We start from the raw sequence: 18,360 nt of genomic DNA on the forward strand, positions 1-18,360 counted from the left end.
GGTGCACTAGTTTCATCTTCAATGGGTCGGTCCCCTGAAAAACCTTAAAAAGCCTATGAATTTTGAAGGGAAGGGTGTCACCTGTAGGTTTTGTAGATACTGGCAAAACAGTGTTGATGAGTAAAACTGACCTTCGCTCTCCTTACCCCAAGCTGGGAGTCACCCATAGGTTGTGAAACCTAGATTGTAGTTTTCTTGAGATGCGCAGGTGTGTATTTGTGGAACTGTGCGGTAGCTTCTAGGTGAGTGGGAAAGGGATTGGTTCCAATTTCCTTTCAAATACATGAACTTGGACCTCAAGAGAAATCCAGGCAACAAGTTGCAATAGCCATGCACAGATGGGTCAGCTGAGCGCCTGTAAAGAAACGCCTCTGGGTGGATTTCTTGAGATACTAACCCATTGTAAGCCCCGTGTGTAATTTTGTACTGCTCAAAGTTCCTCGTCACCGCCCGGGGGACCTCTTCTGGCTTCTCAAAAGACTTCTTGGGGTCAACTCTCTCACGAGCTAGGTAGCATGCCGGGGCTCCGGGGCCCAGCACGGGAGCCCTCAGCCTCTCGGGCTGTGGAAGGGCGCCCTGTGGCTAGGAAGCGGCATCACACATGGCCGCGGGCTGCGGCCGGCGTCCAGTCGGGCCCGGAACCGCGTAGGCGACCAGGCGGCGGTCAGCCGAGGTGGCTTGAGGGGGGTGGAGGGGGGATCCGCCCGAGCGGGGGCGCCGGCCTCTCCGTGCGTCAGCGAGGCTGCCCCCATCGGCCCTCCCCCGGGCGGAGCCAGCCCCGACGGCGCTGACTCAGCAACGCGAGGGGGCGAGTTTTGTCCCTCCGCGGACCCCGTTTCTCTACTAGCTCGCCACCATTCAGCCGGTTTCCTTTTTCCGGCGCTCCGGGTGCGAGAAGCCAGATCGGGCCGCTTCGGCTGCTGGCTTCCACTGTGACTCTAAGCTCTCACCTGAAGACCGCCACCACCCGCGACCCCCCGACAAGGAACGTTACCCCGCCAGGCAGCGTGGGCGCCATGAACAACGCGGGTGAGACGCCGCTCTTCCCGCCCAGGCGCCTGCCCGGGATCTGCCGGGGCTCCGCGCCGACCCGGCGGGGTGAAAGGCCCCGGGGCTGGGAAGCTGGGCGAGGGCCGCGAGGTAGCTGTCCCCGACTGGCCCGAGCGGCCTGGAGGGAGGCAGCATCTTGGAGGATGCGCTTGCGAAGTTAGATCCGGGATCTCCAGTGACCCAGCCTCTTGGGGTTTTTTTGTTGTTGTTGTTGCTCTTGTTTGCTTTTTGGTGTTACAAATGGCATCTTGTCTTCCCCACAGGACTGAATTCGGAGAAGGTATCCGCTCTGATTCAGAAACTAAATTCTGACCCTCAGTTCGTACTTGCCCAGAATGTCGGGACCACCCACGACCTGCTGGACATCTGTCTGAAGAGGGCCACGGTCCAGGGTGCTCAGCATGTGTTCCAGCACGTTGTGCCTCAGGAAGGCAAGCCGGTCACCAACCAGAAGAGCTCCGGTGAGGTCAACATCTTTTTTTTTGGGGGGGGGGGCGGGGTCATACTTTTACTTGACTATCTTGACAGCCGCTCATTTTTGGTGTCCCTAAGAATGGCCTTGGAGGAGCCAAGCTTTGTACTGAGAGAACTTGGAGGAAACCAGAGAGGATAGGTACAGGATAAAGGCAGGCTTAAGAAGCTTCTCAGTGTGATTGTTTCGGTGCTCTGTGGCCTCTTAGGATTTAGTTTCAGCACTAAAGTGGGCAGTTCATATTGCCTTGATGATGAGATTGTAGCCCCGTGTCCTGCAGATTTGGTCTGTGGCCTTTGTCACAGACCATGTAAAACTGCTCGTGCATGCCCCAGAGGACTTCTCAGAATTGTCCCAGAATGCAAATGTATGAAATAGAAACGACCTAAATATGATTACAACAAAATGTCTTCAAATATTTTTACAAGTGCTCCTTGGTTGCAGCTGGAGTTAATGCACTCATAAGCCCAGTTCTCACTAACTGGCCTCGTGTGTGGTTAAGAGTTCTTGTTTCGCTATCTACTGTTTAGTTACTACTACTAGAAAAACAGCTACAGTGAGAGATTGGTCGTCCAGGAATCCAAGGAAAATGCTCTCACAAAATTATACTTAAGGGATTCCTAAAAGTTCTTTCCTCATTTAGAAACCACTCCCAGGCTATTTATATTGACACAAAGCACATTACTGATTACTTAGGATAATTCAAAACTCACAAAGGGTGCATTTAACATTAGTATGTTTTGTTATATGTAAAATACCATAATAGGGCTGGAGAGATGGCTTAGCGGTTAAGCACTTGCCTGTGAAGCCTAAGGACCCCGGTTCGAGGCTCGGTTCCCCAGGTCCCACGTTAGCCAGATGCACAAGGGGGTGCACGCATCTGGAGTTTGTTTGCAGAGGCTGGAAGCCCTGGCGCGCCCATTCTATCTCTCTCCCGCTATCTGTCTTTCTCTCTGTGTCTGTCGCTCTCAAATAAATAAATAAAAATTAAAAAAAAAATACCATAATAAAATTAATTTAAAAACTTTAAAGTTAAAAATCATGATCTTGGAAATAATTACTGTTTTGATGTAGTAGAAAGTGCTTGGGGTGGACAGTAAAAGTTTTTCTTTGTCATTTGTATCCTTTTTTAGCTACTAAGAGTCCTAATCATGATCTCTGTTATCTAATGGTGTTACTTTTTAAGATTTGGTTTATTGAAGTGATGTGCAGTGGATTGTACAGTATGTCCTAAGGAAGCCTAGAACTCACTGTGAAGCTCCCGCTGACCTTGAATTCATGGCTGTCCTCCTGCCTCAGCCTTTCAAATGCTAGGCTTATAGACATGACCCACCACCCACATCCTACACACAGTCTACAGTTATTTTTTTTCTTTTTCATGAGTATTGAGGAATTGAACCCAGGTCATTAGACTTTGCAAGCAAGCTCCTTAACCGCTAAGCCATTTAAAAAGTTTTTAAGATGTCTGTGAATACATGTGTATGTCTTGTGTGTAGGTGCATGTGTTCATGTGTGTTCATGTGTGAGGGACCCAGAAGACAACAGGTGTCATTCTTCAGGAACACTATCCACACTGACCTGGAACTTACTCTGTAGCCCAGGCTAGCCTCAAACTCATAGCACTCCTGTCTCAGTCCCCTGAGTACTAGGGTTAAAGGCATGTGCCATCATACCCAGCCTGCCTTTTTTTTTTAACTGACTGTGCGCGCACGCACGCGCGCGCGCACACACACACACACACACACACACATGATGTATTTTGAACATGGTCCTGTCCCATTATCTTCTTGAGTCTGTCCTCCCCATCCGCCTTCCAATTCTTCCCAACTAGTTCTTTTTCTACTTTGAAGTCTTCCATGTATATATGTGTGTCTGTCCCACTAGGTTTAATTAGGGTTGCCTGCACAAACATGGGCAGAGGATGATTTACACCACTGGAGAAAATGTCTCCCACTCCCCCCAAAAACAATTATGCATGATAGAATGTTGATGGGCCCCATATCACATATTGTACAGAAAACAACAGTTGCTGTGAGCTTATGAATGCAACAGCCATGTCTTACCTGGAAGACAGCATTGCACATGACTTCTCTTGCTCTTCCATTATTTCTGCTTTCTCTTCCACAGTGGTCTCTGGGCCTTGGAGAGGGTAATATATGCCTACCTTTTTTATATTTCATTTTATTTTATTTTATTTTTTAAAGGCTCTCATTGGCCTAAAGCTCATCAGTTTATCTAGTCTGGCTAACTAGCAAGTCCCAGGATTCCTGAGACCTCCTCACACTGGAATTACCAGCACATGCCACCACCATGCCTAGTATTTGCCTATGAGTCCCAGGGGTCAAACTCAAGTCCATGTGCTTGCAAGTTAAGTAAGCACTTGACTGATTGAGCTTTCTTCTCGACCTAGAAAGTTTGTTTGTTTGCTTGCTTATGGATTCTTTGTGTTTGTTTGTTTTTTGAGGCAGGGTCTCAGTGTAGGCAGTATCTCACTGTAACCCAGGCCGACCTGTAACTCACTCTGTAACCCAAGCTACCATGAACTCATGGCAAACCTCCTACCTCAACCTTCCAAGTGCTAAGAGCCACCATGCTGAGCTGAAAGCTTTTTGTTAAGTTAAAGATCTTAAACTTTCTTTTTTCTCTTTTTTTTTTTTTTCGTTTTCTGAGGTAGGGTTTCACTCTAGCTCAGGCTTACCTGGAGTTCACTATGTAGTCTCAAGGTGGTCTTGAACTCACAGAGATCCTCCTACCTCTGCCTCCTGAGTGCTGGGATTAAAGGGTGTGTGCCACCACGCCCGGCTAAGATCTTAAACTTTTGCATAGATATTACATATAGTGATTACTGGATTTTGTTTTGCTTTGGTTTTAGTAATTTTTTCTTTCTGATTTAGTCATAACTGTCCAAATTTTGTCATAGGTTCAATGCTGAGAAATACAGTCAGAGTATGACTTTTGTGAACATTCATAATTTCTTGTTTTGTTCTTTTGTTTTAGGACGATGCTGGATCTTTTCTTGTCTGAATGTTATGAGACTTCCATTCATGAAAAAATTTAATATTGAAGAATTTGAGTTTAGTCAGTCTTATGTATTTTTCTGGGACAAGGTATGGAACTCACTTGCATGATTCTTTTTCTTTTTTGTCTTTTTCTTCTCTCTCTCTCTCTCTCTCTCTTTTTTTTTTTTTTTTAAGGTAGGGTCTCGCTCTAGCCCAGGCTGATCTGAATTCACTGTGTAGTCTCAGGGTGGCCTCAAACTCATGGCAATCCTCCTACCTCTGCCTCCCGAGGGCTGGGATTAGATGTGTGTGCTACCATGTGTGGCCTTTTTCTTTCTTTCTTTTTTTAAAGCAAAGATTTATTGAGAAAAAGGTAAAAAGCCTCAAAGTGTAGTGTCAGGACAAACATGCTTGGATTTCAGAAGGTATCCAAAGAGACAAAAAGAAGGAAAGAAAAGATTACACTTTTTTGGTACAACTCAGAAAAGCAGGCAGGTTTAGCAGAGAGTATCTGTATGCAACTTCCAGGACTGCTTTTACACTTCTTGGTTTTTCTGCTTACATTCGACCCTTTGATTACAGATGGGACACTGTTCTGATTTCCGAAGTATCAGAAACTGACACTTTCCAACCACAGAACTGCTTTTGTATATTTTATTCTTCTTTTGTGGTGCTGGGATTCAAATCCAGGGCCTCTTACATAGTGCAAGCAGGAACACTAACCCTGAGCCATAATGCCAAAGCCCTCATCTACCTTTTGGTTGGCAGGTCACTACTTTCTGCAATGCAATAACAAGTCTCTTCCTAATTCTTTATTTAAAATCTAATTCCTTATTTTCAGTAATTTACCTTTCTAGCATCTTTATTTTGGTTATTTGGGTTTTTGTTTGTCTGTCTGTTTGTTTGTTTTCCTGAGGTAGGGTCTCACTCTAGCCCAGGCTGACCAGGAATTCACTCTGTATTCTTAGGGTGGCCTCGAACTCATGGCAATCCTCTTAACGCTACCTCCTGAGTGCTGAGATTAAAAGTGTGCGCCACCACGCCTGCCTGGTTATTTGATTTTTTAAGTACATAGTTCCTTCTTTTGGTAGTACTTGCTTGAAAAACAGTAAATAATTTTATTTGATTTAAAAAATCTGTATAAGTGTCCATTAGATTTTTATTGAGTAAAAACTATAGATATCAGATTTTATTTTAGTATGGAAAATGTATATGGTGCATGTATATGCAGCAAGTTGGAATATATGTAGAGGTCTAAGAAAATACCTCAAATATTTTTATGAAGCCAAATATTTATATTTAATGAACCAATTTTAGTTTTAAAATACCTATTGGATCTATAGTAGTTGTAAGATTCCCATCCTACTGATAATATTGATGAAGTTTTGGCTTTCTTTTCTTTTAATTTTATCTATCTCCTCGTACTCTAAGGTTGAACGCTGTTATTTCTTCTTGAATGCTTTTGTGGACACAGCCCAGAAAAAGGAGCCTGAAGATGGAAGACTGGTGCAGTATTTGCTTATGAACCCTACAAATGATGGTGGTCAGTGGGATATGCTTGTTAATGTTATTGGTAAGAGCTTTTTAAAAAATTTATTTATTTATTTATTTATGTTGGTTTTTTGAGGGAGGGTCTCACTCTAGCCCAGGCTGACCTGGAATTCACTATGTAGTTTCAGGGTGGCCTTGAACTCTCGGCAATCCTCCTACATCTCCCTCCAGAGTGCTGGGATTAAAGGCGTGAACCACCACGCCTGGCAATTTTATTTATTTTTATTTGAGAGAGAAAAAGAGGCAGATGGAGAGAGAATGTGCACTGCAGGGTCTTCAGCTGCTGCAAAAGAACTCCAGACGTATGCACCACCTTGTGCATCTGGCTTATGTGGGTCCTGGGGAATCAAGCCTGGGTCCTTTGGTTTTGCAGGCAAGTGCCTTAACCACTAAGCCTCTCTCCAGCCCAAGAGTTTTTTTCTAATGGAATTGAAACTCACTATGATCAAGCAAGGTTCTAGCATTAAGAATAGGCCACTTCTTTGATGGTTATGTACAGAATTGGTCTCTAAGAAGGCTACACTATTAGTTCTAAAAATCTTTACTTAATACTCTTTTTTTACTTATTTATGAGAGAGAGGAAGAGGCAGATAGAATGAGTCTACCAGGCCTCTAGCCACTGCCAGTGAACTCTACATGCATGCATCACCTTGTGCATCTGACTTATGTGGGTTCTGGGAAATCAAACTTGGGTCCTTTGGCTTTGCAGGCAAGTGCCTTAACCACTAAGCCATCTCTCCAGTCCTTTTACATTCTTTTCTGTGAAAGTCCTTTCTTAAATGAGGGATAAGCAGGGACTATTAAGGCTGGGTTAAAGAAGAAAAAGTAAAATTAATTAGACGTAACTTTCCAAAAAAAAAAAAAAGTTATCTCTTGTCCATTGAGGTAATCAGGCTGCATTGGAGAAGAAAAAGTAAAATTAATTATAAGCAATTTTCAAAAGAAACTGTTATCTATTGTCCATTTAACACACTAAAACTGTAGCTCAGGGCTGGAGAGATGCTTAGTAATTTAGGTGTTTGTCTGCAAAGCCAAACGACCCAGGTTCAATTCCCCAGTACCCACGTAAGCCAGCACAAGGTGGTAGCAGCTGGAAGCCCTGGCATGCCCATTCTCTTTCCTTTTCTGCCTGTCTCTCTCTCAAATAAATAAATAAATAAAAATAAAAATACATTTTTTAAAACAACTATACCTATACTGGCAGAGCTCAGTGGTAGAGGGCTCATAGCATGCACATGACCCTGGGTTTGATCTTCAACAGTGTACAAAACAAAACCAAAATCCTGTAACTGTTTAATATTACCCTCATTCAAGTCATTTTCTTATGAGGAGAATTCAAATGCTGAGCACTTTACAAAATAGAATTAACTTCAGTGTAAATATGCACATTAAAAACCTCTGAATAAGTTGGACATGTTGGCACATTCCTTTAATCTCAGCACTCAGGAGGCAGAGGTAGGAGGATCGCTGTGAGTTCAAGGCCATCCTGAGACTATGTTGTGAGTTCCAGGTCAGCCTGGGCTAGAGTGAGACCCTACCTCGAAAAAACAAAGACTTTCTAATACTAGAGTGTGTTTTTACCTAATTGAACACTGGAATTCATTGTGTTTTAGAAAAATATGGTGTTGTTCCTAAGAAATGCTTCCCTGAATCTCATACAACAGAAGCAAGCAGAAGAATGAATGATATCCTGAATCACAAGGTACCGCATACAGAGCATGGAGGGACTGAGTTTAGTGTACTTACTCTAAAGCTTAACTGTTCTTTTAAAGAGACAATACAGCTTCTGATACAAAGGTTTAGTTGAAGCAATATAGTTACATATTAACTTAAAAAAATAATTGAGATGAAGGTTTCTTTCTTCTTTAAAAATGACTCACAAATGGGCTGGAGAGATGGCTTAGCGGTTAAGCGCTTGCCTGTGAAGCCTAAGGACCCCAGTTCAAGGCTCGGTTCCCCAGGTCCCACATTAGCCAGATGCACAAGGGGGCGCACACGTCTGGAGTTCGTTTACAGTGGCTGGAGGCCCTGGTGTGCCCATTCTCTCTCTCTCCCTCTTATCTGTCTTTCTCTCTGTGTCTGTCACTATCAAATAAATAAACAAAAAATGAACAAAAATGACTCCAAAAAAAAAAAAAAGCGTCCATTTTGGGCTGGAGAAAAGGTGTGGTGGTTAAAGCACATACCTGCAAAGCCTAAGGGCCTGGTTTGTAAGCCAGATGCACATGGTGGTGTCTGCATCTGGAGCTTGTCTACAGTGGCTAGAGGCCCTAGCGTGCCCATTCTTCCTCTCTCACTCTCTTTCTCTGTCTCAAATAACTAAATATAAAAATCTTAAATGTATTCCTTTTTTAAACGCTATTAAAAAAAACTCCATTTATTTATTTATTTATTTATTTTTAATGAGTACTCAAGGAAAAAAGTCCTGTGTTCATTTAATCTGGCCACATGCACACTGGGTGCTGTGTGCCTTTCACTTGGTTCTAGTAGAAGTGAACTGGGACAGCTTTATGTACTAGTAAAACCAATAAGAACTATTTGTAAGGCTTTTTTAAAGAGTATACTGAGTTCTTAGTCTTCCCAGACCACACCAGTGTGTTTTATCCACCCATTGAAAACTTGATGTACTTACTGAATTGGTTTGTGTGGCTTAGGTTATCTTAATGGATCATGTTCTTTTCTCCATATAATTCATTTTCTTGAGGAGGTTCTAAGTCCTATAAGAAGGGTGAAATGCTAGTTGCACATCTTTTTAGAGAACTGGGTGTTGCCACAATCTGCCATCCTCATCTGTGAGGCTAATAACTAGGTCTGGTGATTGTCCACCCAGGAAGCTAGAGATTCTTACCCAAAGCTAAAAGATCATAAAGAATTCAGCTTTGGATTCCATATTGAGTTGGAATGTATCTGTGCACTGTACTCAAATTTCAGACTTGCATTTATTTGGGGCATTTGTCAAAACTGAGAGCAGCTAAAATGAAAACCATATTAGGGGTTGGTGAAGTAGTCATGGTCATAGTGATCGGCAGAGAAGGTGAAGTGGACAATTCATAAAATTTTAAACAAACATCTGTTGGCAAGATTCAGTGCTGTAATCATCTTGTCTCTAAGCATGATAGACATAATGGAATCAGATTTTCCCTCCATGTGCACACAGAGGATGCTGCAAGAACAGTTCTACCCAGTGTTCTTGGGGAATAATCCATGTCTTATTTTCTTGTGTGGAAAGTATTTTTTACTACCTGATCAAGTGGACTGACAGGAAATTCAGTTGCTTCTATAAACTTTACCCTAAGGTCTTGGCTGAGTTGTACTTAAGTACAACTAGCATTGATCTGTTAGGTTTATTAACAGTTTAGATAACTATTGGAATGCTGAATAAGTTTCTATCATAGATGAGAGAATTCTGTATACGACTGCGGAACCTGGTCCACAGTGGAGCAACCAAAGGAGAGATTTCAGCTACGCAGGATGCCATGATGGAGGAGGTAAGTGCCAGGATTAATCATGATTTGGATTTTTGTGGCTCTTCTACAAAGCTCTCTGAATATCCCATCTGCTGAACTGATTATGAAGTAGTCTCACAATGAATATTTAATTGAATGAAAGCTACTTACTTCACTTAGGAGGTAGAGGTAGGAGGATCAAGAGTTCAAGACCAGTGTTGACTATATAGCCTAGGCTATATGAGACCTTGTCTCAAACAACAAAAACAAACATAAAACCTATTTTTTGCTGAAAACATTTGAGGGTTTTCTAATCCCTAGTTAGTGGTCTATATATAATTTATTCTTCATATGTGTTATAAATACTGAATACAGTCTCTCAACTTAACACTGAGGAAATAAAGGTGAGAAAGCCAATTTCTGCCCTCATAGAGCTTGTCTTTTTGTTGCCATTGCTGGTGGTGATGATAAGTTGTTTTGTTTCCCTCTCACAGTGGGTGTTGGACCCAGAACCTCAGGCAAACAGTCTACTATTAAGTAACATCCATACCCTATCAGCTTAATCTTCTGGGGGGCTGCTGGGGAACAGGCTAGAAGATGGTTCAGCAGTTAAGAGTACTTCCTTTGCAAGCATGGAGATCTGAGAAACCTTTGGAGTTTGGTCCCTAGAACTCACATAAACAGTTGGGCATGGGCATGGCCATGCATGTCTAACCCCAGCTCCATAGGGGAGCAAATACCTGAGAATCACTAGAGCTCGCAACAACAAACCAGCAAGCTCTGGGATCAGTAAGAGACTTGGCTCAAATAAGAACAGGCAGAGAATCCGTGGAACAGGGCACCTGACGTTCCATTCAGGCCTCCCCAGGCAAGCATCTCCTACTGCAGACAAGCATCCCATCACAGCTAAGTGCATGGCATGCTGCAAAAGCACATGTACGTGCATACATCAAACACACTCACTCACACAAGCAAGAAAAGAAAAGAAAACACAGATAATGATAGTAAAGCCTTGCTAGAGGTGTAAAAAGGATTTGTGTCATAGAGGGGAAATGACTAATTCCAGTTGCATAGGGAAGCTATTTAAACTAGCACTGGGAAGTTACATGTGCCTAACAATGAAGATCATCCCAGGCAAAGGAAATTGTATATACAGTGCAAGAGATACAGGGGATTTTGGATAGATGGCAGAAATTTTGGTTTTATTCTGTAAGAAAAACTAAGGTGCAGTTGACTGTTATATCTTTTAAAACAATATGTGTAAAAACATTTTAGAAAACTTAGAAATTACCAAATAAATATTTTGTGGTAATAATATTTATTATCAAGACAGATGAGAGTCTTTATTACTTGAAACTGTTCATATCCAGAAGTAGCATGCATACAACTGAAGCTGCGCTGAGAACAGCACAGCGGTAGAGCGGGAGGCGCTCCGCGAGCAGGAGCACTTGCTCTGCAGGCATGGGAACCTGAGTTGCATCTCTAGCACCGCATCAAAAGCAGACATGGCGATGTATTCCTGTTCACCCCAGTAATGAGCGGAGCAGAGATAGGAAACTCACAGGGGCCTCTTGGTCAGCCACTTTAACCAAAAAACAGGGAATTCTGGGTCCAGCGAGAGGCTCTTTCTCTCAGGAAAATAAGCTGGAAGAGCAATAGAAGAGGATACTGGTATCTTCCTCTAGCTTCCACACATGCACATGAGGCATGCACATCCACATATACATGCATACAACATACACCACCCCACATATACACATTACACATACATATACCTCCTCCAAAAAAGGACAACTATTACCATTTTTTTTTTTGCCAGTAGGCCTATTTCTTTAATTTTCTATTGAAAACTTTAATGTATGAACATCCAGTAATTTGATCATCTTCCCATCCCATTATCCTCTTTTGTCCCCTCTCCCCTGCCTTCCATCCCCTGGGGACCCTCCTCTTTAATGTAGTTCTTTCTCTGATTTGTTTTTGTCTCATTCCTTCTCTCCTCCTCAGCCCTCAGTGTCAAAACGTTTTTGGGCTCAGAACAGTAACCATTGTGGGGTCATGAATGTATCAGTCAGTTCATTCTAGGAGGACTCTTACATATTTACTGAGTAAAAAATGCAGAAGTTTTATTTACAAAAGCATTTAAATTGTATTTGCTTTTCTTATGTGTTTCTATTGAAGAACACTGTCTTAGTACAGGGGAAAAGGCAGCTTTGGAGCTAACCTAACATGGATTTAAATTCTAACCTTATTACCTAACATCCAGTGATCTTGGGTGGCTCGCTCAACCTGAGATTAAGTTGGAATTTAAAATGGTTTCCTTGCTGGATTTTTTTTTGGGGGAGGGGGGGTCTCAACTGAGGACTTAACTATAAGAATTCAAGGCTGTAATATTTTGTACGTAGAAAACATTCAGCAAATATTTGTTCTCTTTCTTTCCTGTTTGGAATGGTATCTCATACCAAGGCCTTCTCTCCTTTATAATTTATCTTTATTTATGATTAGGTGAAGGTGGTAGGGTCATAGATGTGTTGATTAATGATGTGTTAAAGTCTATATTCAGATTTGGGTTTTGTTATTGTTGTGTTTTGTTTTTCTTTTTTTTTTTTGGTTTTTCGAGGTAGGGTCTCACTCTAGCCCAGGCTGACCTGGAATTCACTGTGTAATAATCTCAGAGTGGCCTCGAACTCACGGTGATCCTCCTACCTCTACCTCCTGAGTGCTGGAATTAAAGGTGTGTGCCCCCATGGCTGGTTTAAAGTCTATATTCTAACCCTAGGAGTGGTACAGGATGATAAAACAACTGATGAAGAATTAAAACATGCTGGGCGTGGTGGTGCACACTTTTAATCCCAGCACTCGGGAGGCAGAGGTAGGAGGATCACCGTGAGTTCGAGGTTACTCTGAGATTACACAGTGAATTCCAGGTCAGCCTGGGCTAGAGTGAGACCCTACCTTGAAACTCACACCCTCCCCCCCACCAAAAAAAAAAAAAAGAATTAAAGCATATGTGGGATAGAGAGATTGCTCGGTGGTTAAAAACACTTGCTTACAAGGGGGCGCACGCGTCTGGAGTTCGTTTGCAGAGGCTGGAAGCCCTGGCGCGCCCATTCTCTCTCTCTCCCTCTATCTGTCTTTCTCTCTGTGTCTGTCGCTCTCAAATAAAAAAAAACAAAAACACTTGCTTAGAAAACCTGATGGCCTGGGTTCGATTCCCTAGTACTCACATAAAGCCAGATGTATAAAGTGACACATGCATCTAGAGTTTATTTGCAGTGGCAGGAGGCCCTGGTGCTCCCATGCATTCTCTGTCTCTTTTTCTATCTTTCTCTCAAATAAATAACATTTTAAGAAAGGAATTAAAGCATATACATTTTTGCATCATTTGTTTTCTTCTCCTACCTTTACCTTGAAATCCTAAGATACTACTTTACCAAGTCCTGAGTATGGATGTTTATAGGATTTTGACTTAGTTATTCTATCTGACCTATTAACTACAGAATCTCTGTGGTAGGTTTTCAGTTTTTTACAATCCTCCAAATGACTCCTGATTACTTAACCTGACTCTTTGGTAATGAAGAGTCTAGCTTCATGCAAAGCCACAAATTAGTACCTATGAATTGCCTGGCCTTGTGGGCAGTCCAAATGATGGCTTAAATAAACAACCAGGGAGCTGAAATGGCTTTGAGTGGAATGTGATTATGCCTAGGGCATTCTTTCTGGGAGAAGTGCAGGTTGCTTGTGGAGGTGGTAGACAAGGGAGATCTGTTTTGGAAATGTGTGGCGACCTGTATTGCAGGGCTTTCTCAGTGTAGCCACTCTTTAAGCCTCCAGATCTCCTTAGGATTGTTAATGTATTCTCTAACAAACCCCAGTGTGTCAAAAACATATCCTAAAACGAGGGCCAAAAATCAGTATTTGTCAGGGCCATGAAAAGGGACAGGAAACCATTTTGATGACTTAGGAAATTACATAGCAGTGGCTTTCAGCTCTTAAACACCCTGTAGATCTAGGGTTGTAGTTTAGTGATAGTGTTTGCCTAGCTTGTTTGAGGTTCTGAGTTCCATTGCCAACACTGAAAGAATTTAAAAAAGAAGACATACTATTATACATTTGTATTTTGATATGTAATGATGCCACATTATCCTGGGATCATACAGTTATGCCAGTGTACATTCTCTTTGGTAATTTGGGCAATTGTTTACTAATCTAATAGGTAAACAATGCTACTTTCACTGTAGCCTCATTTTATATTTTTTATGTGGTGCTGGAGATTGAACCCAGAGTTTCCATGCATGCTTGGCAAGCACTCTACCAGTTGAACTACAGTCCAAGACTGAAGCTGTTATTTTTTAAAATTATTTTTATTAATTTATTTATTTCAGGACAGAGATAGAGAGAGAGAGAGAATAGGCTCATCAGGGCCTCCAGCCACTGAAAACGAACTCAAGATACATGCACCACCTTATACATCTGGCTTACATGGGTCCTGGGGATTCAAGCCTTGAAACGGGATCCTTAGGCTTCACAGGCAAGCACTTAACCGCTAAGCCGTCTCTCCAGCCCTGAAGCTGGTATTTTTGAGGAGCAGAAAGAAGATACTGTGGCTGGAGCTTAGAAAGTGAGAATGGGAGCCAGGCATAGTGGCACACACCTTTAATCCCAGCACTCAGCAGGCAAAGGTAGGAAGGTTGCTGTGAGTTTAAGGCCATCCTGAGACTACATAGTGAATTCCAGGTCAGCCTGGGCTAGAGTGAGACTTACCTCGAAAAACAACCAAAAAAAATAAATAAATAAATAAAAGAAGAGGAAGAAGAAGAAAGGAAAAACAAGTGAGAATGGGAATGATTGGAACAGACCTTGTACAGGAAATGGGAATTGGCTTAATAGCCATGGTAAAGACTTTGTACTTTATTAAACTATGTAAAGTAACCCTTGGGGATTTGGGGTTTGTAAAATGTTTTTATTTTTATTTTTGTGAGATAGAGTCTCTAGCCCAGACTTACCTGGAACTCACTATGTAGTCTCAGGCTGGCCTCGAACTCACAGCCATCCTTCTTCCTACCTATGCCTACCAAGTGCTGGGATTAAAGGCATGTGTCACCTTGCCCAGAACCCTTGGGTTTTAAGCTAAGGAGTAACATGCTTTAAAAAAATCTTTGACCCCGGGGCTGGAGAGATGGCTTAGTGGTTAAAGCACTTGCCTACAAAGCTTAAGGCCCAGGTTCGATTCCCTACTACCTTTGTAAGCCAGATGCACTAGGTGGTGCATGTACCTGGACTTTGTTTGCAGTGGTTAGAGGCCCTGGCATTCCCATATTCTCTCTCTCTCTCTCTCTTTCTGTCTATTTTTCTCTCAAATAAATAAAAAATATATTTATTTTTAAAAAAACCCTTCACTTTGAAACTGGGCATGGTGGTACACATCTGTAATCTGAGCACTAGGGGGCTGAGACAAGAGAATCACAAGTTTGAGGCCAGTGTTTAAGGAGCCAGTGGGGTTGCGGGGGAGGCAGGGGGAGCACAAGGAAAGAACTGGGATGTAAGGGAGAGGGAAGGAAAGAAAAAAACACTTGACTCTGGGTGTTTTGAGAATTGATTGTAAAATAGCAGAAGGGAAGACTAGATAGGAAGTTAATTGTAGCCACATAGATGAGAGACTATAGTATTTTGGCATTTGTACTTATTGTCCCTTGCCTGGCATAATTTTGTTGCTCATATCTAAATGCAGCTTTATTTGATCACAGGTTGGTGAGAGTGAGAATGGAGTGAATACATTTCTGGGTGCTGTATTTTGGAAGTGATGCTGTTAGGGTTCACTTGCTGATGGGGTTCATGTGGAGTTCAAGGAAAGAGTATATAGATGATGTCATGGAATCTTGAAGGAGGATATAGATACAAGAGAAGGCTTTTTGGAAGTTCAGGTAGTAATAAGAACTACTGTGTATGGAAAAGAATATGTGAATGAGAAAAGTAAGTAAGGTTTTTGGAGGATAGAAAGAGACGGGATCTAGGGCTGGAGAGATGGCTTAGCGGTTAAGCGCTTGCCTGTGAAGCCTAAGGACCCCAGTTCGAGGCTTGATTCCCCAGGATCCACATTAGCCAGATGCACCAGGGGGCGCATGCGTCTGGAGTTCCTTTGCAGTGGCTGGAAGCCCTGGCGCACCCATTCTCTATCTGTCTCTCTCTCCCTCTCTCTCTGTCACTCTCAAATAAGTTAATAAAAATGAACAAACAATATTTAAAAAAAAATAATAAAGAAAGAGACGGGATCTAAAGTAGTGCTTACAAAGTTTAAGATGCATAAATCATTTGTTTAAATGTAGATTGATTGACTAGGTCTAGGGGTGGGAGAATCTGTATTTCTGTTTATTTAATTCAAACTACTCTAGAAGCAATCACAAGATATTTTGGGGGGGAGGAGGTTTATTATGGTAGGAAGTAGGGTGTCACTATAGCCCAGGCTGACCTGGAATTCACTATGTAGGTTAGGGTGGCCTCAAACTCACAGTGATCCTCCTACCTCTGTCTCCCAAGTGCTGGGATTAAAGACGTGCATCACCATGCCCTGCAAGATCTGACTCTTAGTTATCCATGTGAACTCATTCCATTTAACATCACAGAACAGCAGTTACCTATGCCGTTACATGTCTTTCTCTGCCTGAAAATACAGTTAGTGCCTGTAGAATGTGTCACTGCTCAGGTAAGTTTTGTTTAAACAGCTCCTTGCCCTTCTTTCATTTTCCACCAGAAGGCAGTAGAGAGCTGTCTTCTCTTCTCTGCATATCTACAGTCACAAAGGTCTTTGACTTCTCTCCAGCTTCCCAGAGCACTGAAAAAGCCTTCGAAGTTCAGCTCTTTTATAAGGATATCCATAGCCAGTCTGCAATTAGTAGGTCATTTTACCTTTGAGCTTGGTTTCTCCATCAGTAAAATGAGAAAGTTGATGTAAATGATTTAAGAGCCTTGTAGCCAGCTGGGCATGGTAGCACATAGTTGTATAGTCTTTGTATTTGGGATCCTGAAGCAGAAGCATTGCAAAATCAAGGCCAGCCTGGACTACAGACTGAGTCCTTATATCAAAACAAAACAGCCAGGCGTAGTGGTATACATTTTTAATCCCAACTCGTGGGAGGCAGAGATAGGAGGATTACCATGAGTTCAAGGCCACTCTGAGACTACATAGTGAATTTCAGGTCAGCCTGGGCTACAGTGAAACCCTACCTCAAACCACCCACAAAAAAAAAGAACAAAATAAGACAAAAGCATTGTAGCTTTGCATTTATTACAATAGAAATAACTGGGCTGAAGAAATGGCTTAGTGGTTAAGGCACCTACCTATGAAGTCTAAGGACTCATGTTCAACTCTCCAGGTCCCATGTAAGCCAGATACACAGTGACTCAAGGTTGCACATTTGCACAAGGGGCCACATGTGTCTGGAGTTCAATTGCAGTGGCTGGATGCCCTGGCACACCAATTCTCTCTCATCTCTCTGTCACACACTCTCACTCCCACATTTAAAAAAAAAGGCCAGGCTGCTGGGCTTGCCTCAAAAAAAAGAAAAAAAGAATATTTTTGTTATGTTTCTGATGTCATTGTATGCCCCCTCAACAGTCCACTATGCAGTAGACATGAAGATTTCAGGACTCTGCCACTGCTAAAGTAGTCCCAGCCCCTAAAAGCTTGCCACTTGTTATCCCCTTATGAGTTTTTCGGTTTTCTTTGGACTATGCTTTCTTTCTAACCTTACCCCCATTTCATGTTTACCTATAGCTGGCTTTAAATTCTTTACAGTTCTCACCCTTCTAAATATTCATGGCTGCTCTTACCTGTTGCATCCTTCTTCCTGTCACCAGGGAGTAAGAATTGACTTAGCATAGCTCATGCCTTCCGTGTCCTTTCCTTGCCCCCAATTTCCTTAGGCTGATTCCATTCTTCACTATGTTAGACTTCAGCAAATTATTTAAAATAAATCTCTGAGCTAGGAGAAATTATTTTTAGGAACCAATACAGTAGGGCTCTTTTGTAAAATTAGATTTGAGACTTTTATATTCTGCCTTTTTATGAGGTATATTTAACTAGAAAAGGAATTAGCTATTTCTCACACCATCCACAGCTTTTCTTAGGGGCTTTGGTTGATAGACACAGATTACACATACACACATGATATACATACACATACACATGTGATGTAGGGATGCAAGGATGTAAATGCTTAATTACAAGCTGTATGGGCCCATGAGGCAAGTGCAGATAAAGCAGATCTTATCATGGCTTCCCTTGACTACCCTCATGCAGAGATGCAAGGAAGGGTCTCCATAGATCAAAGAATTCAGAAGAATGTTCTCTTGTAATTTATATTGAAAAGAATAATTACCAATGTGGACTTCAGGGTTTTGCTTCTTTAAAACAAAAACAAATTCACAATGAAGAAGATAGTATAATTACTTGGAGAGTAATTAGTTGGAGAGATGGGAAGACAAAACCATTACCCAGGTACCTTTGTGCCATTCATCTCTCTGTCTCTCTGCCCGTGGCTTTCCAGCATTTTGGAAGCTGCACTCCCTAAGTTCATCCCCTTGGCTTGGTTTTAATACCTTTTTATCAGGTTGATCTGACACTAAGGTGGGTCTGAAATCGTAATTAGAAGCCGTGTGCAAAAGTATTTCTTTAGTACACACACCTACTAGCAGTGCTGTAGGTGTTGGGCACTTAACAAGGAGCAAATAAGATAGGAATACGCGACTTTCTAGTTGGCAGAGACAAATGGGCTGTAAGTACTGTGGAGAAAAATAAAGAGTCAGAATACTGGGATGGATAGTATATAATTTTAGTTAAAGTCAC

At 42.1% G+C, this 18,360-nt stretch overlaps 1 protein-coding gene across 1 annotated transcript in view; it reads left to right on the forward strand.

Annotated features, from left to right (window-relative positions):
* Nucleotides 1-792: 792 nt before the first annotated feature.
* Blmh (bleomycin hydrolase) overlaps nucleotides 793-18,360 on the forward strand; it is a 54,230-nt gene continuing 36,662 nt past the window's right edge. Inside the window, exons 1-6 of the mRNA XM_045159653.1 lie at nucleotides 793-1,029; nucleotides 1,314-1,511; nucleotides 4,520-4,629; nucleotides 5,953-6,094; nucleotides 7,686-7,774; nucleotides 9,468-9,560. Coding sequence (XP_045015588.1) covers nucleotides 1,017-1,029; nucleotides 1,314-1,511; nucleotides 4,520-4,629; nucleotides 5,953-6,094; nucleotides 7,686-7,774; nucleotides 9,468-9,560 — 645 coding nt within the window. The 5' untranslated portion in view covers nucleotides 793-1,016. The remainder of the gene's footprint in view (nucleotides 1,030-1,313; nucleotides 1,512-4,519; nucleotides 4,630-5,952; nucleotides 6,095-7,685; nucleotides 7,775-9,467; nucleotides 9,561-18,360) is intronic.

The sequence above is a fragment of the Jaculus jaculus genome, chromosome 9 (assembly GCF_020740685.1).
Source record: "Jaculus jaculus isolate mJacJac1 chromosome 9, mJacJac1.mat.Y.cur, whole genome shotgun sequence".
NCBI classification, from domain to species: Eukaryota; Metazoa; Chordata; class Mammalia; order Rodentia; family Dipodidae; genus Jaculus; species Jaculus jaculus.